The following is a 25,173-nucleotide window of genomic DNA, read 5'->3' as shown; positions in this document are numbered from 1 at the left end:
GGGCTAATACCCACTTACAAGTGAGTACATACCACGTGTGTCTTTCTGGGTCTGGGTAACTCCACTCGGGATGATATTTTTTAGTTCCATCCACTTGCCTGCAAATCCATGTTGTCTTTGTTTTCAGTATCTGAGTGATATTCCATTGTACAGATGTGTCACATTTTATTTATCCACTCTTCAGTTGAGGGACTTCTAGGTTGTTTTCAGTTTCTGACTATTACAAATAAAACCATGTTGCTGTGAACATAGCTGAGTTAGTGTCCTTATGGTATGGTGGAGCATCTTTTCGGTATATGCCCAGGAGGGCTATAGCTGAGTCTTGAGGTAGAACTAATCCCAATTTTCTGAGAACTTGCCAGATTTATTTCCCAAGTGGTTGTAGGAGGAGAGGAGGGAGGGGCTATGATCAGGATATAAAATGAATACAATAAATTATATTTTAAAAGAAGGCTGGGGCTGGAGAGATGGCTCAGCGGTTAAGAGCACTGACTGCTCTTTCAAAGGTCCTGAGTTCAAATCCCAGCAACCACATGGTGGCTTACAACCATCTGTAATGAGATCTGATGCCCTCTTCTACCGCGTCTGATGACAGCTACAGTATACTTAGATATAATAATAAATAAATCTTTTTTAAAAACCAAAAACTTTATTTTTTTTAAAAAGGCTGATCTTGACTGGTAATGTGATTGCACTGAGACTGGCTTTGTACCCAAAGTGCCTGTGGGTATGTTTCCAGGGAAGCTTGGGAGATGTCTAATGGTAAAAGATACAGCCTGAATGTGGGAGGCACCATGCGATAAACTGAAGGATCAGACAGTCTAAAAGTGGGATGAGGTGCCAGAGAGCTCCTTCTTGAGCAAGTCATCTATCAATAGTGTCAGCATCTATGGTCATGAGACTCCTGATATACTTTCTGTCTCTGCCTGTGTCTCTATCTCTGTCTATCTCTGCCTTTGTCTCCCCCACCCTGTGTTCGTGTGTGTGTGTGTGTGTGCGTGCGTGTGTCTGTGTGCGCGCGCAAGTGTGTGCATGTGCGTGCACGTGTATGTGTGTGTGCGCGTGTGTGTCAGCTTTCCATTGCTTTTTAGGAGTGTTTGGATCACATTTGCTTGAGTTACATGTATGGCTTTTGCATGGTTTCTGGAGATTCATGCTTAGATGAGAAATGCTTTTACACACTGAGCCATCTCTCCAGACAGAGATGCCAATCTTTTCAAGCTTTCAAGGCTGTCTCACAACTCTCCAGTGAATCCCCAGGTCTGCAGCCTTACACTGGGCTACATCATGGATTCTTTTTGCCCTGAGGTTTCCAAACTTTTCTACTGAGCTGTTAGTAGGTTTTCTGACTCTCCAGCATGCAGATGATCAGTGCTGGACTGTGCATCCTCCAACTGTGTTAGCCAGTGTAGAAAAAAATCCCTTTTATAATTGTATATGTATACAACTTTTTGTTTATATGTTTTAGTTATGACCTGACAAAAAGAACTTAAAAGGAAGGGAGGGCTTCTTCTGGCTCACAGCTCAGATGTGTGGTCCATCACGGTAGGAAAGTCAAGGCAGCAGGAGCTTCAAGCAGCTGGTCACATCACATCCACAGCCTGGAAGCAGAGAATGATGGGTGAAGGCTATTGCTTGGCTCCTTTTCTCCTTTTTACACAGTCCCGGGTCCCGATCTAGAGAATGGTACCACCCACAGTGGGCAGGCTCCCAGCATGGGGAATGGTGCCGCCCACAGTAGGTGGGTCTTTTCACCTCAGTTTCCCTGATGAGCATCTCACTGCGTCTCTTTAGTTTTGTTTGCTTATGACTGACATAATGCTCCCAGCTGCTCCCTTCTCTGCTGGCTCCTGTGTTCTCTGACACGCCCACCTCCAAGATGCTTTTCCCTAGTTGTCCAGCATCCCCACTATTAATAATTCCCTTTACTTGCTCATCTATGTAATATGTTGGCTCATTCTAACTCATTGCCTCAAAAACTGCTCTGGCCTCTGTTACTTTCGATAGTTTCAATTTCATTGTGGCCTCTAGCTTTTCCTATATGCTTGGAAGGAAGGCAAGTATAGTTTCTTGTGCCTGGACCCCATAGCTTAGGTGGTAGAGACAAGAGCATTGTGAGTTCTATACTATCCTAAGCGACATGTGGACTTTTAGGCCAGCCTTCACTATAGATTGAACCTGAACCCTGTTTCAGAAAAACAAAACAAACCAACCAATGAAACAAACAAACAAACAAACAAAAACAACACTACAACTTCCAGCAACCTTCTGCAAATAAAGCTAGGATGAGAGGCTCTGATGACTGATAGGAGATGTTGGCAGTTACCCAGAGGTATTTCCAGGGAGGTCCCTCTGATGACTCACTTTTCCTCTTAAAATCTTCGTATTTTATTCATTAAAGTGTGTGTGTGTGTGCGCGCGCGCGCGCATGCACATGTGCCTGTGTGTATGCGTGTGCATGTGTGCGCGCGCGTGTGTATGTGTGTGTGTGTATGTGTGTGTGTGTGCGCGCGCGCGCGTGTGCGCGTGTGTACCTGCCTGTGAGTGCAGGTACCCTTGAATTCCAGAAGAGGACATTAGATCACCTGACCTGAAGCTACAGACAGTTGTGAGCTGCCATGTGCATACTAGGAATAGAATCTAGGTCCTCTACAAGGGCATCCAGAGCTCTTACCCACTGAGCCATCTCTCCAGCCTCCCATTTCCCTTTGTGTAGGAAGTAGGATTATTTTCCAGGAACCGATGGATTTCTTTTCTTCTTCCTGTTCTTTCTTTTCTTTCCTCTCAGTATTTAATGCCCACTCTGTGCTTGGCTTTGTTTTTGCATCCCTGAATCTCCTCCCTCAATCACGTCTCGTTATGTTCGGGTTCAGACTACAGTCTTTTGCAGAACCTCTCCGATTTTTCTTCTTTTTAAAAATGACTGGGGCTGGAGAGATGGCTCAGCGGGTAAGAGCACTGACTGCTCTTCTGTAGGTCCTGAGTTCAAATCCCAGCAACCACATGGTGGCTCACAACCACCCCTAATAAGATTTGACGCCCTCTTCTGGTGCCTCTGAAGTCAGCTACAGTAGACTTAGATATGTATTTATGTAAATAAAGCTTCGGGCTGGAGCAAGCAGAGACTGAGGGAGCAGAGGTCCTAAAAATTCAGTTTCCAACAACCACAGGAAGGCTCACAACCATCTGTACAGATACAGTGTACTCACATACATAAAATAAATAAACATTAAAAAAATAAATCTTTTAAAAATTTATTATTTGTGTTTGTGTGTGTGTGCATGTGTGTATGCTTGTGCATGTGACACTTGCCTTTATGGCATTTGCATATATGTGCATACATATAGGATTTGTGAATGTGTGTGTGTAAGCATGCACTCACGTGTGTGGGTGTATGTACAGCCATGTACCGAGGATGGCACTAGTGTTTTCCCTTGATATCTGCCTTATTCCCATGAGACAGGTTCCCCCAGTGAACCTGAAGTTTGTCTCCTGTCTCCACACCCTCCCTGCCGCTCTGCACTGAAGTTACAAGGCATGCATGACCACACCCTTCCTTCTGTGGGGTGTTAGTACTTGAACTCAGTCCTCGTAGGAAGAGTACTACTCGCCTTTTTTCAGTACCTTTTTCTTTCTTTTATTTTTGGTTTTTCGAGAGAGGGTTTCTCTGTGTAGTCCTGGCTGCCCTGGAACTCACTTTGTAGACCAGGCTGGCCTCGAACTCAGAAATCCAACTGCCTCTGCCTCCCAAGTGCTGGGATTAAAGGCATGTGCCACCTCCGCCCAACCAGTACGTTTGTCCATGAAAAATAATTCTAACTCAGGGGCTGGGGATGTGGCTTCGTTGGTAGAGTGTTTTCCTTGTATGCAGGAAGCCCCTGTGTCTTATGGTTTCCATTGCTGTGAAGAGACACCGTAACCAAGACAACTCTTATAAAGGACAACAGTTAATTGGGGCTGGCTTACAGGTTCAGAGGTTTGGTCCATTATCATCATGGCAAGAAGCACGGCAGCATCCAAGCAGGCAGGATATTGGAGGAGCCGAGAGCTCTACACCTTGCTATGAAGGCACCCAGAAGAAGACTCTCATCTTCTTGATGAGCTTGAGCATAGGACCTCAAACCCCACCCCCACAGTGACACACCTCCTCCAACAAGGCCACCCTCCTAATAGTGTCACTCGCTATGGGCCAACTATTCAAATACATGGGGGCCGTCCTTATTCAAACCACCACACCAGGGTCACCAGGGTGTCACCCCCCAGCCGAGCAGATACTGAGAGTGAAGATGTATACCTGCAAGATCAGGGCACCAGGGGCAGAGGCAGAGGCATTGGAAGTTCAAGGTCCTTCTCAGTTACATGTCTCATTTGAGGCCAGCTGAGGATATAGATGAGGCCCCATCTCAAACAAAACAAAACAAAAACAGAGAGAAACACATATGTAAATGACATCAGGATTCTTAGGAGTTAAAAATTTGGTCAGATGAGCAGAATTCTGTTAAACAACACTGAGCAACAAACAGTTAAGATTGCCAGGATCAGAGGCTCAAGAGCAGGGTGCAGGCCACCTTTACCATATTCACCTGCAGGAAATGCTGCCTGGGTTCTTTTTTAAAAAAAATATAACATGGAAAGACTCAATGGGCCAGAGCACTGTCCACCAAGCCTGATGTCCTGAGTTCGTCCGCAGGCCTCATACAGGGGGAGGAAACCAACTCCTGAGACCCCAATTGTCCTCTGACCTTCACACATGGCACATGTGCACATGCATATGTGTAAAAATTAAAAACATACAATATGAGGAGGCAGTGAAGAAGATATGGTTAAAATAAATAAACAAGGGGCTGGAGAGATGGCTTGGCACAGGTCATAGCACTGGCTGCTCTTCCAGAGGACCTGGGTTCAATTCCCAGCATTTACTTCGTGGCTCACAACTGTCTGTAACTCTGGTCCCAGAGGATCCAGTGCCTTCTTCTGGCCTATGTGGGCACTGCATGCATCTGCTGCACAAGCATCCATGCAGGCAAAACAGCCATACGCATAAAACAGAAAAAAAAATAAACAAAAGAAAATAAGCAAATAAATAAGAGGCAAAGATGAGAGAATAGGTGTTGACAAAGTATTTATTAAAACATGTGCTCTTTCAAAATACATCTCACCTTTAAATCAACGGATACAAGTGTTGCTTCTTCACATCTCAATAATAAAGAATAAACTTTAAACAATTCTCACTTACATGAAGCATATATCTTTAAGTAGAATCTATGTTCAATTATAATAGATTTTTTTTAAAAACTCACAAGGCATAGGGGCACACACCACCCTTAATCCCAGCACTGAGGAGTCAGAGGAAGGTGAATCTCTGTAAGTTCGGGGCCAATCTGGGCTTCATAGTGAGGCTCTGCCCCAAAACAAAAACAAACAAACAAAATCCCCAAACAAAAGGATTAAAAACCCCAAATCTTCTCCTCCAGTGAAAATATTTACATATATGAATGTTATCCATCACAAAATCAGGAGAACTGCCTGTTTTCAAATCCACAATATTTCAAAACTGTTCATAATAAATAATTCTATGGGAAACTTTCGAAGTCTACAATAAACTTTATGAAATATATTAAATCTTTCTATTACAAACATATAGCTCAAATGCTATACTTTGAAGGTAGTTCCCTCCACATCTGAGCCCTGAGGTGCCTCCTTCAAATGGCCTGAGCAGTGGAGACCAATTACAGGAAACCACGGGCCTTCAGCTGCTACGGTTGGGAGGTGGGGACCGAGGACATTCGGGATAACATTTAGATGGTGCCTCTGGAAAGCATGGAGCCTGGAGGAATCCTGGTTTCTCATGGCCCCTCCAGGGACTCCTACAGGGGTCCCAGCTCCCAGGAGCGCAGTGAGGTGATTCCATCCCACTCCTTCTGGAAGAGTCTGGGTTCTTCTAGGTTTCCCATGGAAGATAGTCAGTCCTCTCTCCTTTCCCTCAGCAGTCCTAATGTTGGCATAGAGCATCTCCTTCGGGCACAGGGATCTGGAAGGTAGAGGGCAGCCATGTCAGACTTTGTACATGTGATTCTCTAAGCAGGAATGATTATGTCCGTAGTTAGTCCTAACTAGAGGCTGGAACACTTGGCAAGTGTGACCTTATCTCTAATCCTTCTTTCTTTTGTCTATTTGTTCTGTGGTGCTGGGCTCAGATCCTCAGGCTCCTGTGTGGCAGACAAGTGATATATACCACAGAGCTACCCTTGGCTTGTGACCCTTCTTCATTCTTGGTTGTTGTCACTGTGAGATTTTTAAAAATGTGTGTGTGTGTGTGTGTGTGTGTGTGTGTGTGTGCGCGCGCGCGCACGCATGTTCATGCACACACACATGAGAGAGACAGAGAAACAGACACACAGACAGATGTCGGTGGGGGGGGGGTCAGAAGAAGGCATCAGCTTCCTGGAGCTGGAGCCATTGTGAGCGAGCCATTGGGTCTTTGGCAAGCACAGCTAGAGCTCTTACCAGCAGAGTTCTCTCTGACCCCTGTTGTTTTAAGTCAGGGACTTATATGTAGCCCTGGCTGGTCTAAGATGCAGTATTCCATGCAGATGGACCATGAACATTTAGTGGGCCTCTACCTCTTGAGTACTGGACTCGCGGCTTTCAAAACCATGCCTAGCAGATCTTTGGTTCTTTACCTCTAAACCTGGTTACAAGTACGGTTTCCAGACTAGTTAACCTAGAGCCCCAGAATCACCTAGGCTGCCTCATGTGGGCCCAGCACCCGCTTGGCAGCAAGGACCAAAGGAACCTCTGCTTGTGGTGTGGAGTTGAACCTCAGATTGTGGCTTTGAACCAACCCACACTTGGCCAATTTCAGTCGCTTGTTTTAGATTTTTATTGCCATTTACTTAGGAGGGGGCAGATGTGGAGGTCAGAGGCTAATCTGTGGGAATTGGTTCTTTCCCTCCAACATAGGGTCCCAGGGCTGAAACTTACATTTCAGCATGTGCCTTTGCCTGCTGAGCTGTCCCGTTGCCCCTTAATTTAGTTTGTGTATGTGTGTGTGAGGGTGCATGAGTCTGTGGGAGTCTGTGTGTATGAGTGTGTGGGTATGTGTGTTAGTGTGTGTATGTAAGTGTGTGAGTGTGTATATATGAGTGTGTGTGTATGAGTGTGTGTGTCTTGTGTGAGTGTGTGTGTATGTGAGTGTGTGAATGTGTGTGTGTAAGTGTGTGAATATGTATTGTGTGAGTGTGTATATGAGTGTGTGTGTGTCTGGTGTGAGTGTGTGAGTCTGTGTGTGAGTGTGTGTATGTCTAGGCACCATGTGCCTGCAATGCCCTTGGAGACCATAAAGGGGTGTCAGGTCCCCTAGAACTGGAGTTACATGGTGGTTGTGAGCCATCATGTGTGTGTTGGGAGTCAAACCTGTGTTCTCTGGAAGAACAGTTCTCATCTCTCCAGCCCCAGCCTGATTTTTTGAGACTGCTTCTCACTGTCCTGGTCCTCACCAATTCATCTTGGTTGGTTATCCAGCCAGGCCCAGGGATCTGCCCACCTCCTTCTCTCCAGGGCTGGGACCACAGGTACACACCACAGTGCCAGGCTGTTTTTTGACATGGGTTCTGAGCATCAGGTCCTCGTGCTTTAAACAAGGCAAGAACATACCTATGGCAGGCTGATGGCCTCGAGTATCCATGACCCTAGGGTTCTAGGTCAGTTTAGTACGATCTCGTGTCCATACCCAGAGCTCTGGGTCATAAGCCTGGATCTGGAGCAAACAGAACAATTTGAAGAATAGATGCTGGCCCTCCTGGAAGACCCTACATCCCCTGGACCCACCTTCCAGTTCTTCCATTCCCCAGTCCCACATCCCGCATTCAACCCCATTCCTCTCTCCCTGCACCCACATTTCCCTTCACTCCCCACACCTCTTCACACTCCTCCTGGGACACCCAGATCCTCCAGCCCATGGACCGAATGAACTGGAAGCGCAGTTTGTGGAACATGGGGCGCTGGGCATAGCTCTTCCCATAGAGGAAGTAAAAAATGTCTTGCTTGGGGGCCTGGTTGTCCTCCTCCATGTCATTGGCCAGGTAGCTGTGGAAGGAATCAGTTACAAAAGGCTCAATGTAGGAGGAGACAGAAGATGCTGGGGGGGGGGGGCATTTCATCATGGGATGCCATCAATCCTTTCCAGCATGATGGATCACCCCATTGAGGATAGAGGCCATCTGAAGGCACCTGTCACATGGAGCTGATGAAGACAAAGTGCCTTCAAATCGCAACGCTGTCCTTGTCCCATTCAACACGAGATGATCCACGGGTTCCCTTCTCCATCCTTTCCCTCTTCCCTGGGCTCATGTTGTGTGCACACGTGGGTGTCAGGTCAGGCTCAGCACCTAAAAACAGGTCGACCCTGGTTTCCTTTCCTGGTCACCCTCTCCTTTCAGTGGCTGATAGGGGTCTTGGTTAGTATGGGACATCAATTCAACCAACATTTCTGAGTTCTGTTAAGCACAATGCACTTTGTGGGGTTTGTGGGATGAATTGGTGAACAGATGACTGAATGAACAAATGAATGAATGAGTGAACGAATGAATGAGTGAGTGAGTGAATGAATGAAAGAAAGTGATAGATAAGGCAAAATGCCTTCATTGACTGAGGATCACAGCCTAAACATTCCCAAAATAAACAGAATGAAGGTGTCCCCAGAATGATTGGATATATGCCAAGACCTCGCCTTCACTGTGTGCACTGTGATAGAACTCAGGAAAGGGAGGTCAGAGCAGAGACTACAGTCCTATGTATCATACCATACTGGGAGATCCATTGCACTACTGCTGGAGCAAAGCCAGAGCAAAGAAGGCAACTGAGGGCATTTGCCCATTTTTGCTTGTCTGATTTGAAATGTCCCACTATGTTACCCAAGCTTCCCCATATACCTAAGCTCGAGATCTCTCAACAGCAGCCTCCTGAGTGACTGACAGGCTGCAGGAGGCACCATCTCCTGCTGGTTGTTTGGGCTGACTTTTAGGGAGATGACGGTCTTTAGGCACACAAGTGTGAGACACGTGCACAGAAAACACAAGATAAAATCGAGGACAGGGCATTGGGAAGGAGCCAGGAAGGAAGGGAGAGTGTCAGGGCATTAGGTGAACCAGGCTGGAGAACACCAGGACTGAGGGTAGAGTTCACACAGGGCCCTCCAGTGTGGGATGGAGAGGGATTCCTAATTCAGTCCTTTGGAAGCCTCTGGGTGAGTTGCCTGTGTTTTCATACAAAGCAGACTCACTGGACTGGGGACAGGCTAGCAAAGCAAACCAGGAGGGAACATTCTATCTGGGATTGGTGCTGGGTCAGGAGGTCTGAGATGGACACTTGTCATGGGACCCAGGGGAGAAGATGGGCTGACATGTGTGTGTCCAGCACTGCACCTCAGCACTTGGGGATGGGGTTGTTAATTCCATCTTCTCCTATCGGGACAGCCCTATGTGTCAGAATGCAGCCACGTAGAGCCATGCACTCTCTTCCCACTCACACAAAACACCAGCAAGCAGCCCTCTGAGAACCTGTCTTGAAGCTCTAGCTTTCAAGGACCCAGGTTTCTTAGTTCTCCAAGTTTAGAGACCCCACAACCACCACCACTGGCGAATATGCCTCTCTTCCTCCATCTGCTCCGCCTCCACGCTTCTCACTGTGGAATCAGAAACAGCCTAGATGGAGGATTGGGGGGGGGCTGGAGGGAGAATGGGGGGGCCTGGAGGGAGGATGGGGGGCCTGGAGGGAGGATTGGGGGGGCCTGGAGGGAGGAAAACAGGAGAAAAGGAGGACGAACATAAACAATGACAAGAATAAGGAGGAGAAAAAGGAGGAAGAAAACAGGGAACAAGAAGAGGAAGATGGGGAAGAAGACAAGGAACAAGAAGAAGAAGAAGAAGGGGAAGAGGAAAAAGAACAAAAAGGAGAGGAAGAGGAGGAAGGGGAAGAATAAGAAAAAGGAGAAGGAAGAGAAGAGGAAGAAGGAGGAGGAGGAGGAAGAGAAGAAGTACAACAACAACAACAACAACAAAAACAAAAACAAAAACAAAAACAAAAACAACAACAACAAAAAACAACCACTGAGAAGCCATTGCCACTTCCAGATCCTGAAATCCTCAGAACCCCCACCCCCATTCTGGCACCACAGCTATCAGCCTCCTCATGGATTCAATAGATCTTCTAACAAATTTTTTACTCAAAAGAGAAAATCTGCCTCAATGTCTCTCTTGAACCCCAAATCCCAGACCTTTCACAACGTCTCCTCTCATCATTTTATTTTATTTTACTTTATTACTTTTTTTGTGCATGAGTGTTTTCCCTTGTCTTTGTGTTTCTATTGCTGTGAACAGACACTGTGGCCAGACCACCTTTTATAAAGGACTATATTTAACTGGGGCTGACTTACAGGTTCACCACTATGATCATAGTATCCAAGCAGACATGGACCTGGAGGAGCTGAGAGTTCTACATTTTGTTCTGAAGGCAATCAAGAGAGGACTGGCTTCCAGGCAACTAGGAGGAGGGTCTCAAAGCCCACCCCCACGGTGACACACGTCCTCCAACAAGGCCACACCTACTCCAATAAGGCCACATCTCCTAATAATGCTACTCCCTGGGCCAAGCATATTCCAACCACCACATCCCTGCAAGTATGTCAGTGCACCATGTGCACGCCTGGTGTCCAAGGAGGCCAGAAGAGGGTCTCAGAGCCCTTGGAACCAGGTTTACATACAATTGTGAGCCACCCCGGGAATGCTTGGAATCAAATCCAAGCCCTCTGGAAAAGCCCTCTTAACTGCTGAGCCACCTCTGTCCAGCCTCTTGTTCAGTGAGGGGTGTGTGTGTGTGTGTGTGCATATGTGAGTGTAGCTTGTGCAAGCATGTATGTGCGGAGGCCAGAAGTGAAATCAGGTATTGATCCTCTAGAGCCCTCTACCTTGTTTTTTGAAATAGGATCTGCCCTAGGCCACATGCCTTGCCAATGAGTCAGGCTGGCTGCTGAGTGAGTCCCAGGGATCCTGCTGTCTCTTCACCAGCCTTCAGATGACAAGCCCATGGGACTACCCATCCCTTTTCATTTGGGTCCCGAGGATCTGAACTCAGGTCCTTGAGAATGTGCAGCAAGTGCTTCACCATGCGAGCCATCTCTCCAGGACCTTGCTCGGGTTTAAAATGCACATTCGCATGGTTTTCCTCATAAAGCCACAAAACCGTGTGGATGAGAGATAAAGGGTCAGAGCCTCACTTCCCCAGACCCTATACCTAAGACAGGAAACACTGACCAGCGGGAGGAGGCAAAATACTCACAGAGCCAGGAAGAAGTGGATTGGCCTGTACTGCCAGGAGAAGAGCCCAGCGCGGCTGAAATAAGCTATGACCATAGACAGGAGGTACTGATGGAGAGAGGAGACAAGAGAAGAGTGGTTACACCCTGGAGATGAGGAATGTGGGGACAGAGGAAGGGTGGCTGAGGCAGGCCTGAGGTTCAGAGAGGAGCCTAGAGTTTGGGTGCCTGCAGTGTGGGCAGGGGAGGGTGGAAGGGCACGAGCAGGTGCCCCTGCTGCTGCTGCTGCATGGCTGCATGGCTTGCTGCAGCCTGTATGAGCATGGCTGGCTCTAGGTCAGTTCTGAGGGAGGGTTTAGGCCAGCAGGAACAAGAAGAAGCTTGTCCAGCTGGAGCAAAGGACCCAGAGAGCTGTGGGGAGAGAAGAAGCAGTTCCCAAGGTAAGATGGTGGTCTTGGGCTCAGATCTCAAGGATTCCAGTGAGGCAGGAGCCCCCTGTCCACTCTGTAAGATGCTGCAAGTCCTGGCAGAGAGACACTGGCAGGAGATCAAGGGCCAGGACCGTGTGGCTTCAGATGAAACCACTGAGGGGCAGAGGAGTGTGGGTCAGCGGGGTCCCTCCCCATGCAGAACAGGAGTAGGCGGCCAGCTCAGGACAGGAGCAGGAGGCCAAGCTCAGAGCAGGACTCCTCACCTTGTCTGACACCCTCAGCATCTTGTCCCAGGTCAGGAATTTTTTCACCACGGGATCCTCTGTGAAGGAAGCACACTTGTTATAGTGTGAACAGGAACAGGCTGGGAGCTGGAGCCAGGAGAACCACCTCCCTGGGGGAGGGTTCAGGTCAGACTAGACATAGGAGCAAAGGATAGAGCAGATAGGTATGGCAAGGAGCCTCTTGGTAGGAGGCTTGGAATACAGTGGTATGTATATATGCTTAGAGGCCTTTCATATATATGTAGTTCTGGGATCATTCCAAGGTCTGGCATATGCTGGAAAAGACTCCGCCACTGAGCTACATCCAGAGCCAAGGACCAAGATGTCTCAACAGCTGATCTTCCCAACTGATGTCCTATGAGATTATGATCCTGGGTGTGTTGTGCTTGTGTGGGTGAAACATCCCAGCTCAGTAATGTCAGAGCTAAGTTACAGCAGGGGCAGCGAGCACCAACCTTCTCGTCCTCGTGTGGATCTGTGCCAATGCTAGCCTAAGCCCAGTTCACCTGTGTGACCCTGAGAATCGATTGAGCATCGAGTTATTCGGACTGACAGAGCGTGGGGCTGTGAGGGCAGCTTTCCCACAGGGAAGAGTGTTGACTACAAGGACCCTCGTTTGCTTAAGGGGCAAGCTGTGAAGGTGTCTCTTACCGAGCAATTTGGTGAAGACCTTGTGGTGTTCAGGACGCACTGTAGACACACGTCGCCTCTGCAGCATCATCCTAAGCACGCACGGCGTCTCCACTGACCACGCCGGCTGGGGATCAGGTTCAAATAGCTCTGCCAGGTCATCCTCAGAATCTGATGACTCGTCCCTCTTCCTCTTTTGGATGCTGGATGGAGGCTGGAGGGTGGCTTCCACCCTTGGTTCTATGTGAAGAAAGCCCGCCCAGTGTGAAGCTCAGGCTTTGAAGATCTCCACCCTGCCCACTGTACTCCAAACACTCCAAACCTCTTCAGCTGCTGCCTTTCCCCCAAACCACTGTGCAGTTCCCCCCTGGGTGGATAGCCACCTACTCCCTCACTTTATCACTGTCCCCACTCCATGTCCCTCAAGATTCTTCCTCATTAGAGAGATACTGTCCCATAAAAAGGAAGTCTCCTTTTGGGTCTCCTCTTCTCTGTCCTGTCTTTGTCTCTTAGTGCCTAACCTCTTTTCTCATTCTACAGAGTCTTAGTCCATGTGACACCTGAGTCTACCACCCTGTCCTCCCTGCCTTCATCCTAGACCCTCTTCCCTTCCTTCCTTCTTTGTCCTCCTCCCTACTGTCTCCCTCTCCCATCTCTTCTCCATCTGTCCCCTCACCTGCCAGTCCTGAGCTCTCCCCATCCACCACCACCCCAGGTGAGGGCCTGGTGATGCCAGGCTGAGGGCTCTGTTCCTCAGAACACAATGACAGTTGGCCAGCAGTCACGATTCTCCCAACCTGTATTCCCTCTTCCACAAATCCCGGACTCTGATCTCTCCCGCCCTCCTCCTGGACTCTGGCTGAATCCACGCCTGGCGTCCCTTGCCCAAGTCTGAGGAGATCTCAAGAGTGGAGCTCTGTGAATACACCATGTTCCACTGGGCTGCCTTGTCCCATGGAGAGTGGCGCATCATTCATGGTGCGGCAGAAGCCTGTGGTATCATCAGCTTTTCAGAGGGAGGCTCAGCTGGGGTATCCCACCCTCATTTTTTCCGTGTCGGGTCTATACCCCTTGCTCTGTGGTAAGCAGCTGCCTTTGACTACTCTGGGAAGCACATCCTTTTGTGCCGCTGTTACCTAGAGACACCCTTGGAGCACGGTGGGCAGGGAATGCACAACTGGCCGTCTGCCCATGATGGAATTTCAGGGTCTGGGTTTTCTGTCCCAGATCATCACATTCACCAAATGGGGTAGATGCAAGAAACTGCAGTGTGGCTCATCACAGATAGCACTTGTCACATGGGCATGAGGACTGGAGTTGAAACCCCCAGCACCTGCACAGAAAGCCAGTGGGTATGGCTGCCTGCTGTGATACCAGTGCTCAGAAATGGAGACAGGGAAATCCTACAGGCAATCTGGCTAGCTAGGCCAGCAGGTGAGCTCTGATTTCAGGGGACTCTGAAAATGTGGTGGGTAAGTAAGGCAGGCATCTGATGTCAACCTCTGGTCTCCATATGCATTGACTCATACATGTGTGTGTGTGTGCATTCTTACACACACACACACATGCATAGACATGGATGCATACCACACACACATGCTAATATTTAAATTTTTTTCTTAAATTTAGGAAATAACGTTTTTAGGAAATCAGACCCTGAGAGAAAGAGATACATACATACAGACACAGAGACACACAGACACACACAGACACACACACACACACAAGCCTGGAAAGTCCTAGTTCACAGTCCAGATCCAGACGTTACAATTCACTAAACAAGAAGAGACAAGGCTCAGTCTAGAGAAGCCAGTAGTGCTGTTAAGTGGAAGTCACTGAGTTGGGTCTCAGCAACTAGATGCTATGGGCCAGATTAGGGAGGAACAGTATGCACTGGACACAAAGCCCTTCAGTGAGAACATTCCATGTCCAGTAAGGAAATGGCCAGGGCCTGGCTTCCCTCCTCACTTCCATACACAGGTTGTCATGGAGACATGGTTGTGTTTCTTCTCATTGCCACTTAAACTAATGGGGATGGAAAGATGGCTCAGTGGAGGAGAGAGCACTGACTGCTCCTCCCGAGGGCCTGGGGTTACCAGCATCCATGCAGTGGTTCTCAAGCATCTGTAACTGTAGTACCACAAGGATCTGATGCCTTCTTCTGGTCTGCAATGGTACTGCACACATGTGGTGTGCAGTCAGGCATGCAGGCAACACACATGCGCGCGCGCGCACACACACACATACACAAATAAATTATATTTTGCTTTGCATGTGTGTGCATTCATGTGTGTGTGGATATGCATGTATGTGCATTCAGAGATAAACTTCTGGTCTTCCTCAGGCACTCTCCATCTTATTAAACATTTTAATTTTATTGGGGGGGGTAGGGTTAGCAGGTATGGAAGTCATAGGACAGCCTGCAGGACTCGTCTCTCCCATTGGATCACGTGGGCCACAAGGATCAATCTGAAATGGTCAGGTTTGGCAACAGGTGCTTTTACCCATTGAGCAATTTCATCAGTCTTCCCTCTACCTTGCATTTTTTGAGGCCCGGTCTCCCATGGAGCCTGGAATCATGGCACTGTCTTCAGAGCCCCTGGCTGTAATTTTTCCTCAACTGGAAAAATACAGGAGCAGGCACGTCCCAGAAGCCACAGAGAGAAGCTCCCGTTATGAGCAGGATGAATTCCCACAGCAGAGAGATTGAGGGGGCTGGGGAGGGGAGTGGAGAGGTTGTACTCTCACAAGTGGAAAGACCCAGTACTTACGACTGAAGAAAGCAGATTTAGACGGCATGGTGCACAGAGGCGAGCTCCAGGGCATGACCATCCACGAGCTTACCTGCAAAGGGTTAACCATTAGTTCCTGTCCTAGTTGTTACTCTAGAGTAGAGCAGTGAGGGGGGGCTGGTAGAGCTAGGGCAGGGACTGATATGAAGACCTTTCCACGCAGGCCTGCTAATGTAGGAGAGAAGTCCCCACATGCCCAACCTAAGCAAGCCACCTGAGAATCCACCTGTAATCCCAACATTGGAGAGACTGAAACAGGAGAATTACTCCAGACTCCAGGGTAGCCTGTGCTAAGTGCTCAGGCCTGTTTCAAAAACAAACAAACGTATGGGGCGCTAGATGGATTGCTTAGTTGCTAAAGTGTTTGCTGCACTGAACCTGAGTTCAGACTTCAACACCCACATTATAAAATGAAAAAGGCAAGTAGGTATACTACATTAACCCACAGTCCTGTGCTGGGGAGGCAGAGGCAGGAAGATTCCTGGGGCTCACCGGCTGGCAAGTCTAGCAGAATCAGCAAGCTCCAGGTTCAATGAGAGGCCCTTTATTTAAAATTTAGATGGAGCAGGGAAGTGGTGGCGCAGGCCTTTAATCTCAGCACTCAGGAGGCAAAGGCAGGTGAATCTCAGAGTTCAAGGACAACCTGGTCTACAGAGTGAGTTCCAGAACAGCCAGGGCTACACAAAGAAACCCTGCTGTCTGGAAAAACAAAACAAAACAAAAATAGATGGAGAGTAATTGAGAAAGACATATAACATTGACCTCTGGTCTACACACACACACACACAGAGAGAGAGAGAGAGAGAGAGAGAGAGAGAGAGAGAGAGAGAGAGAGAGAATGGATGTAAAATGAGAGGCTGGAGAGACCACCATGAAGTTAAAGTGCTGCACAAGCAAGCGTGAAGACCAGAGTTAAGATCACCAATGAGCAGGTGTGGCTTGGATCTGGGTGGGTGTGGTGGCCCATCTCTAATTGCAGCCCCTGACAGCAGAGACAAGGGATCTCCAGAGCAAAGTGGAGTGAGACTGCGCACGCTGACATGGTCTTGATTTGAGAAACCGTGATGGAGAGACTGAGTGTCACTGAGTAAGATGGAGCAGCAGTTCTCAACCTTCCCTATGCTGCGGCCATACAGTTCTTCACACTGTGGGGACCCTCAGCCATAAAATTATTTTCGTTGCTACTTCATAACTATAATTTTGTTACTGTTATGAATTGTAATGTAAATATGCAGATGGCCTTAGGCTACCTCTGTGAAATGGACACTCAGCCCTCAAAGGGGTTTGTACTCTGTATTAGTCAGGGTTCTCTAGAGTCACAGAACTTATGGATAGTCTCTATATAGTAAAGGAATTTATTGATGACTTACAGTCTGCAGCCCAGTTCCCAACAATGGTTCAGTAGTAGCTGTGAATGGAAGTCCAAGGATCTAGCAGTCTCACACAGCAAGCAGGCAAAGGAGCAAGAGCAAGACTCCCTTCTTTTCAATGTCCTTCCTTATATTGTCACCAGCAGGAGGTGTAGCCCGGATTAAAGGTGTGTTCCACCACACATTTAATCCCAGATGACCTTGAAGTCAGAGATTTAATCTTCTTGAATCCATAGCCACTATGCCTCAAGATCTCCATACCAAGATCCAGATCAGAAACTTCTATCTCCCAGCCTCCAGATAAGGGTCACTGGTGAACCTCCCAATTCTGGATTGTAGTTCATTCCAAATATAGTCAAGTTGACAACCAGGAATAGCCACTACAATCCACCCCTTGTCAACTTGACACAAATAATATCTCATGTTCACATGAAACAATAACAAGGTTGTGAATACACCTAACATGATATAATTATCCCTCATACAATCGCAAACGCATTTGTAAATTTACAATGGGGCAATATCCCTTGGGAACATCCTTTTAGTGTCTCAACTTAAATACAAATTGATGTTAAAGAAATTGGAAGAAAGACAAATATATTTGTTAGCAAAGTAAGACAGGGGCATTCATATTACTTTATAATCCTCATTTCTGCAACTGGTTACGTGGCCTTAATTGGTATTTATAACTACCTTCCTCTACTACCCATTCTGTATTCCCTTCACCTTCAGCCAGCACCTCAGCAGGTCTTGGCTCTTTTCCTGGAGGATTGACCCATACCTTCATTCCTGATGGGTCTGAGTACTTTGTCATCCTGCTTGGATTAGGCTGTTGTAGTTTCCCATTGACTTTAATCACAGGACATGGTAGTACTAAGAGACACCCTAAAGGATCTCCTACATTCCAGACATAATCTTGTTTACCTCAATTGTGAAGAGGTAATCCAATTTCCCCATGGTAATCTGGATCTATCACCCCTCCTAACAGGGTTATTCCTTTTTTAGCCTGTTGGTTTAGGGCATTAAAAGCCCAAAATGACCAGGGGGAAGTCTGAGCTTCCAGCTCAATGGAATGTTTGTTGTAGCTCCTGGTAGGAGCACTCCCCCCTCTGGAGCCAAAACTTCTAGGCCAGCAGAGCCTAGAGTTATGGGGACAGGAAGCAAAATTTTTCCTAGAGGGCCACCAGGAGTGATAGTAAGTGGAACGATTCCCTTTTCCACCCCTTGATTCCTGGACCCATGAATCCTGGCTATGGGCGAAACTGTACCATATATCGAACGCTGATTCAAAGCATATACTGCCTTCTGGAGAACTCTGCCCCAGCCTTCAGTTTCCACTAAGGCCCAATAGCAGGCCAAGAGCTGTTTTTCAAAGGGAGAATAGTTGTCTGCAGATGATGGTAGTAGAGCTTTGCTCCAAAATCCCAAAGGTCTTTTCTGTAATCCACCTACAGGGACCTGCCAGAGGCTCCAAACAGCATCTCTATCAGCCACAGACACCTCAAGTACCATCGGGTCTGCTGGGTCATATGGTCCAAGTGGTAGAGCAGCCTGCACAGCAGCCTGGACCTGTTGAAGGGCCTTCTCCTGTTCCAGGCACAAAGCTAGCAGCTTTCCGAGTCACTTGGTAAATAGGCCTGAGTAACACACCCAAGTGAGGGATGTGCTGTCTCCAGAATCCAAATAGACCCACTAAATGTTGTGCTTCTTTCTTGGTTGTAGGAGGGGCCAGGTGCAATAACTTATCTTTCACCTTAGAAGGAATATCTCTGCATGCCCCACACCACTGGACTCCTAAGAATTTCACTGAGGTAGATGGTCCTTGAATTTTGGTTGGATTTATTTCCCATCCTCTGATACGCATATGTGTTACCAATGAGTCCAAAGTGGTTGCTACTTCCTGCTCACTTGGTCCAATCAGCATAGTGTCATCAATATAGTGCACCAATGTGATATCTTGTGGAAGAGCCAAACGATCAAGATCCCTTCTAACTAAATTATGACACGGAGCAGGAGAGTTAATATATCCTTGAGGCAAAACTGTGAAGGTATACTGTTGGCCTTGCCAACTGAAAGCAAATTGCTTCTGGTGGTCCTTTTGGACAGGTACTGAGAAGAAGGCATTTGCCAGATCAATAGCCGCATACCAGGTGCCAGGAGATGTGTTAATTTGCTCAAGCAACGAAACTACATCTGGTACAGCAGCTGCAATTGGAGTTACTACCTGATTTAGTTTTCGATAATCAACTGTCATTCTCCATGATCCATCTGTCTTCTGCACTGGCCAGATAGGAGAGTTAAAGGGAGATGTGGTGGGAACCACCACCCCTGCATCTTTCAAGTCCTTGATAGTGGCAGTTATTTCTGCAATGCCTCCAGGAATATGATACGGTTTTTAATTCACTATTTTCTTTGGCAGAGGCAACTCTAAAGGCTTCTGTTTAGCCTTTCCAACCATAATAGCCCTCACTCTACAGTTCAGGGAACCAATATGAGAATTTTGCCAATTTCTGAGTATATCTATCCCAATTATACATTCTGAAACTGTGGAAATGACCACAGGATGTGTCCGGGGACCTACTGGACCTACTGTGAGTTGGACATCAGTCAAAACTCCATTAATCACCTGCCCTCCATAAGCCTCTACTTTAACTGGAGGGCCGCAATGTTTCTTGGGATCTCCTGGGATCAGTGTCAACTCAGAACCAGTATCCAGCAGACCCCGAAAAGTCTGATTATTTCCTTTTCCCCATTGCACAGTTACCCTTGTAAAAGGCTGTAGGTCCCTCTGGGGAAGAACTGGAGAAAGGGTAACAGCAAAGCCTTTGGGTGTCTTATCAAGATCCTTCCTCAGTGGAACCTGGCCACCCCTTCATTCAAGGGGTTCCGGATCTGCAAACTGGCTCAAATCTGGAAATTGATTCACTGGCCGAGATTGCGGTTTATCACGATCTAATGTAGCCTTTCTTTCATTTGTTTGAGAATTTTTCTGCTTATACAGATCAAACAAATATGCAGTAGGCTTCCTATGTATTTCATTCCTGGAAACACCACGATTGTTTAGCCAGTACCAAAGGTCCAAGTGAGTCATGCCATTATAAATCTCACCTCTCCTGTGCTGACCATTACTGGGTATGTTATTATAAACACTGTTTTGTCTATGCTGTCCATTATAATAACTAGGATCACCTTGTCTCCAGGGATTCAATGCTGCCACCTGGCCCTTGTTACCTCGGAATCCGACTAAACCCAGTGAATTTAATTCATCTAATTGAGCACCCCACTTCTGGTACCAACTTCTGTATTAGTCAGGTTTCTCTAGAGTCACAGGACTTATGGATAGTCTCTATATAGTAAAGGAATTTATTGATGACTTACTATCTGCAGTCCAATTCCCAACAATGGTTCAGTCGCAGCTGTGAATGGAAGTCCAAGGATCTAGCAGTTACTCAGTTTCACACAGCAAGCAGGCGAAGAGCAAGAGCAAGACTGCCTTCTTCCAATGTCCTTCCTTATATTGTCACCAGCAGGAGGTGTAGCCCGGATTAAAGGTGTGTTCCACCACATCTTTAATCCCAGATGAAAGGTGTATCCCAGATTAAAGGTGTGTTCCACCACACATTTAATCCCAGATGACCTTGAAGTCAGAGATTTAATCTTCTGGAATCCATAGCCACTATGGCTCAAGATCTCCACACCAAGATCCAGATCAGAAACTTCTATCTCCCAGCCTCCAGATAAGGGTCACTGGTGGGCCTTCCAATTCTGGATTGTAGTTCATTCCAAATATAGTCAAGCTGACAACCAGGAATAGCCACTACATACTCGTAGGTTGAGAACCACTGAGATAGAAGAATGATTTAGGGTGATTTCTGACATGGGCCTCCATATGCATAAGCAAGCACACACATGTGAATGAGCATGAGTAAACACACATGCATCCATGCACATGCAAAAACATGTTCATGGCACACATACACATAGATAAAAATGAGGAAAAGTTTGTAATAAATTGATAGGCAGTTGTGAAATGGATATGTTTGTTTGTTTGTTTGTTTGTTTGTTTGTTTGTTTGTTTGTTTGTTTATGTATATGGGTGTCTTATCTGCACACCAGAAGAGGTTATCAGATACCATGGGACTACAGTTATCTATTTATGAGATACCATGTGGTTGCTGGAAACTGAACCCTGGACCTCTGGAAGAGCAGCCAGTGCTCCTAATCATTGACCCATCTCTCCATCCCCCAGAGGACATGTTCTTCACAAGTAGGATGCCTATGAAAATCACCAGGAGATACCGGTTCACACCCAACGTGGATGGCTGAAATAAATAAATTGGAGAATAACAAGTGTTGGCAAGTGTGTGGTGAGCACACTGTATTGCGGTTGGGACTGTGGAATTGTACAGCCACTGTGGAAAATGAGTTGGTGGCTCCTTAAAAAGTGGAACACAGGATTACCAGCCATTTTGCTCCTGGATAGCACCCAGTAGATCGCTACAGAGGAACGTACCCGGGAACTTGGACATGGATGTCCATAACCTTGTTCACTATAGGCAAAAGTTGAGAACACTTGGAGTGTCTATCAGGAGATCAGGGAGTGTCTGCCAGCATATTCGTGCATAAGCGAAATGTGATTTATCCACGCAATTACTGAATTTTAAGATGAGCTGAAGGGCCAGGGAGGTGGCTCTGTGGATAAAAGCTTTTACAATGAAAGCCAGATTGCCTGAGAGAGTCACATCCCCAGAACTGAAGTAAAAACAAAACAAACAAACGAAACCCATAACAAAACAAAAAACCCAAACCAGATGTGGTGGCTTATCTGGAATCCTGGCCATCCTACAGCAAGACTGGAGGAGGAGAGGCTGCCAGAAGCTTGTGGGCCAAGAGTCTGCCTTCAGGAAGCATGCAGGCCAGCTAGCCCAGAGCGCCCCAGCACTGGAACAATACAAGACACACCTCAGACACAAGTGGAGCAAGGGAAACTACTCCATTACTACTACTCAAAGGTTGTTCTCTTGACCACACGGGCATCATGGCATGTGCCTGCACACTCATACACAAATGAGAACAATCTAAAATGAATGAAATGTTGATATATACGTTATATACGCACATCAGGTGCACACACAGAGCTCAAAGTGCACCCTCTTGGCTTGCTTCATGGCCATAGAGTTGATTGTTTTAAATCACATTTTACAGTCATGGCAATGTCAGTCCTTGTAAGGAGGAGTTGCTGTGTGAGACAAGGGGACTAATTACTCCCTGAGCCCCTCCTTTAGTTAAAGAAACTAAACACCAGAATATGGCCCCAAACACACTGTAATAATTGGCGGCTGCAGCTGAAACCTGGCTCTCCTGATGCACCACCGTGTCACTGGCTAGGAAGCATCCCTTCTAAGCAGCCTCCTTCCTCCACTCCCTCCAAGGTGAGGGTACACCCTGGAACCCTTCATTCTGAGTTCCAGCTTCTGGTCTGTGATGCTGTCTTGGTTCATGGCTCATTATTCCATTCAGGTTCTTTTGCCAGTTTCTGGACAACATCGTATGTTTATGCAGCAAGCAACATGAAAGTCTGCTCATACTGAATTCCTGGGGTAGGAGAGCTATGGAATGTTCTATTGTCTCAGGGAGGCCCTGGAGTGGGGTCAGATGTCTGACCCACCTAAAAAGAGGATGGTGAATTATGACCCTTTAATATCAAGCAAGGGAACTGACATGCAGAAAGTTTATCTAACTTGCCCAACATCACCCATGCTTTCAGAATATACGTGCTTAATTTTACATCTATCTTCATGGAAACCGTGCTGTTAGCCTAAGAGGAGTTTGATGTTGACCGTATCTTTAAGAGCACCTGAGGTGATTCGTATTTTATTTAATTTCATAATTTTCCTTTAAAATTGGTGTGAAATGTTTATATAATAGTATTTATAATCCATGTACTCTTGCAAGAGTACATTGTTTCTTTTCCCATTTAAAACATATTATGTGGGGGCTGGAGAGATGGCTCGGGTTTAGAGCACTGATGCTCTCCTGGAGGTCCTGAGTTCAAGTCCCAGCAACCACACGGTGGCTCACAACCATCTGCAATGGGATCTGATCCGATGCCCTCTACTGGTGTGTGTGAAGACAGCTACAGAGTACTCATATAAAGAAAATAAATAAATCTTTTAAAACATATTATATATATTGAAATTTTGTCTGCATGTTTGACTGTGCAACATGAGCATACAGTGCTCATGGATGCCAGAAGGGGGTGCCAGATCCCCTAGGACTGGAGTCACAGTCAGTTGTGAGCCTCTATGTGGGTGCTGGCAAACCAATTTGGGTTTTCCTGGGTGAGCAGCCAGTGCTCTTAACCACCGAGCCATTGCTTCAGCCTCAAGAATACATACTTACAGTAAGTATATTATGACCATTAGTCCTTCAACATTACTACTTCTAACTCAGTATTTCTATCATCTTCTTGGATATTGTGTTTGCATTATATGGTTTGAGAAAAGATTGGTTTGAGGAATGCAGTTCAATAGTAGAGCCCCTGCCTAGAATCCCCCAGTGAGGGGCTGGGGGCGTGGCTCAGTGGTAGAGCCCCTGCCTGAAATTCCCCAGTGAGGGGCTGGGGTGTGGCTCAGTGGTAGAGCCCCTGCCTAGCTTACAGAAGGGCCTAAGTTCCATCCTCAGGCAAGGAGGTATAAATAAAAGATTAAATTTTGCTTGTAAAGACAGCTTCTCTGTTCTACCCTTCTCACTTTAAAGAGTGTTTGCTTGAGAACATTCACAGTAGAGATTTGTATTGTCTCTTTGACCTCTCTCTCTCTCTCTCTCTCTCTCTCTCTCTCTCTCTCTCTCTCTCTCTCCTTTTTAGTTACATATGCTTTCTGCCCTTGTTTCAAGCAAGAACTTTTTTCTGAAAGACCCAAGAGCCCCTCCTATGCATTGCAAACCTCAAGGAAGAGAACAACCCTGTCACCTGGGGAACTTATGAATCTACCTTGGACTCAAGAGCTGTACCACTCCTGTCCGTCGTAGTCGAGAGGTCACTATACCTGATGTCCATCTAGGATCAATATCACTAGCAGGGACACTTGCTGCCTGCTGCTTCTGCTGGAGGCCATATATTACAACAACTGCCAGGTGCCAGGGTCACTGGTGGGTTAAAGGCGAGGACATTAAGTGTCTAGTTTCTAAAGCCCGAGGCAATAGAGCCCTAGGTCAGGACTTGGAGCTGAAAGCCTCTAGGCCTGCTGGTCCAGCCAGTAGACCTAGGATGGCCCACACAGGTTGAGCATCTCCTATCTGCACAGAGCAGAAGGATCTCAGTCTGTTGACTGGCAAACCCTTGTTCTGAATGTTTGTACAAACTGATATCTTCTCTCAATACAAAAATTATATGAGCTTGAATGTCCTCACTGCAAACAAGGAATTCCTTTTCTGAAAGGCCTGAGTCCCATCTGTGCAATGTAAACTTTGAGAAAAGTGTTCCTATCTCCCTATCAGCTGGGGAGTTTAGCCCAGGCCCCTCATTCAGAGATGTAATTCCCTGCTTGCCACGGGGAAGGGGAGCTTTTGGTTCATGAGATTCCAGCTCAGGTGGGCACCTCAGTTACCAGGTGAGGTGAGAACCTGGGATAAGGTGCCCCATGGCAGTACAGGCCTTCCGAGGAGGAGGGCTCACCCTTTCTCCTGAGATCAAGTGTGCCCTGCAGCATCTGAGAGGGATTTGTGATGTTTCTGTCTCCTGCTGGTTGCTCAGCAGTTTACCTAGGGTTGGCGCTCCAAGGTGCTTGGTGCTTCTTCTAGGATGAAAACGTTACTCTCTGCATCAGCGCAGAGAACTTTTTCGATTGACAGGCTTTGTTAATAATTTTGACGCCAACGTCTTTATGAAGAGCTAGGCCAAGAACATCGTTGCATTAATTCAGTAAGAATTCGATGAGCCGTTCATCATAATGTAACCATCGTTGAAAACTGTCATTGTCGCCTGGCCCTAAATATCACCTTTCAGAGATTACATTACAGGTAGGTGTTTTCTTCTTTCTGTGTTCTCTTTCTGGTTCTGTTTTTAGAGTTTCTGGGCATTAGGCGTATGTTCTAGAAACCCACCATTAAGTGTTTGTGCCTCCTTCTTTGTAAAGCACAGCTGGTTATTTCTTGTATCTAGTACTTCAAGGAAGTTTGGTTAATCGAGAATGACACTCAGTTTCCTTTCCTTCTAACACAATCTTCCTCTTATTTTAGGAGTCCCTGGCCAGGGACAAGACTTGGGACTTCACGCAGCAGGCGGTTTCTCCAGGCTCAAAGGGAGTGAGGACAAACAAGAAGGTAAGAGCATGGCTGGAGGCAGCCATT

At 47.0% G+C, this 25,173-nt stretch overlaps 1 protein-coding gene across 1 annotated transcript; it reads right to left on the bottom strand.

Annotated features, from left to right (window-relative positions):
• Window positions 1-5,629: 5,629 nt before the first annotated feature.
• LOC110293875 (speedy protein E4A-like) lies at window positions 5,630-25,169 on the bottom strand. Its single transcript, XM_021161728.1, has 8 exons — window positions 24,586-25,169; window positions 15,431-15,503; window positions 12,681-12,899; window positions 12,009-12,067; window positions 11,338-11,423; window positions 7,920-8,088; window positions 7,657-7,759; window positions 5,630-6,031 (listed from the first exon to the last, which is right to left on the bottom strand). Exons 2-7 carry the CDS (start codon window positions 15,489-15,491, stop codon window positions 7,700-7,702), a joined length of 654 nt encoding a protein of 217 aa, XP_021017387.1. The 5' UTR covers window positions 15,492-15,503; window positions 24,586-25,169; the 3' UTR covers window positions 5,630-6,031; window positions 7,657-7,699.
• Between the last annotated feature and the right edge of the window lie 4 nt (window positions 25,170-25,173).

Source organism: Mus caroli, unplaced genomic scaffold (assembly GCF_978045245.1).
Source record: "Mus caroli unplaced genomic scaffold, Mus_caroli_1 scaffold_4, whole genome shotgun sequence".
In the NCBI taxonomy this organism is placed as follows: domain Eukaryota; kingdom Metazoa; phylum Chordata; class Mammalia; order Rodentia; family Muridae; genus Mus; species Mus caroli.
Note: the sequence above shows the minus strand (reverse complement) of the source record. Positions and strands in the feature narration are given on the sequence as shown.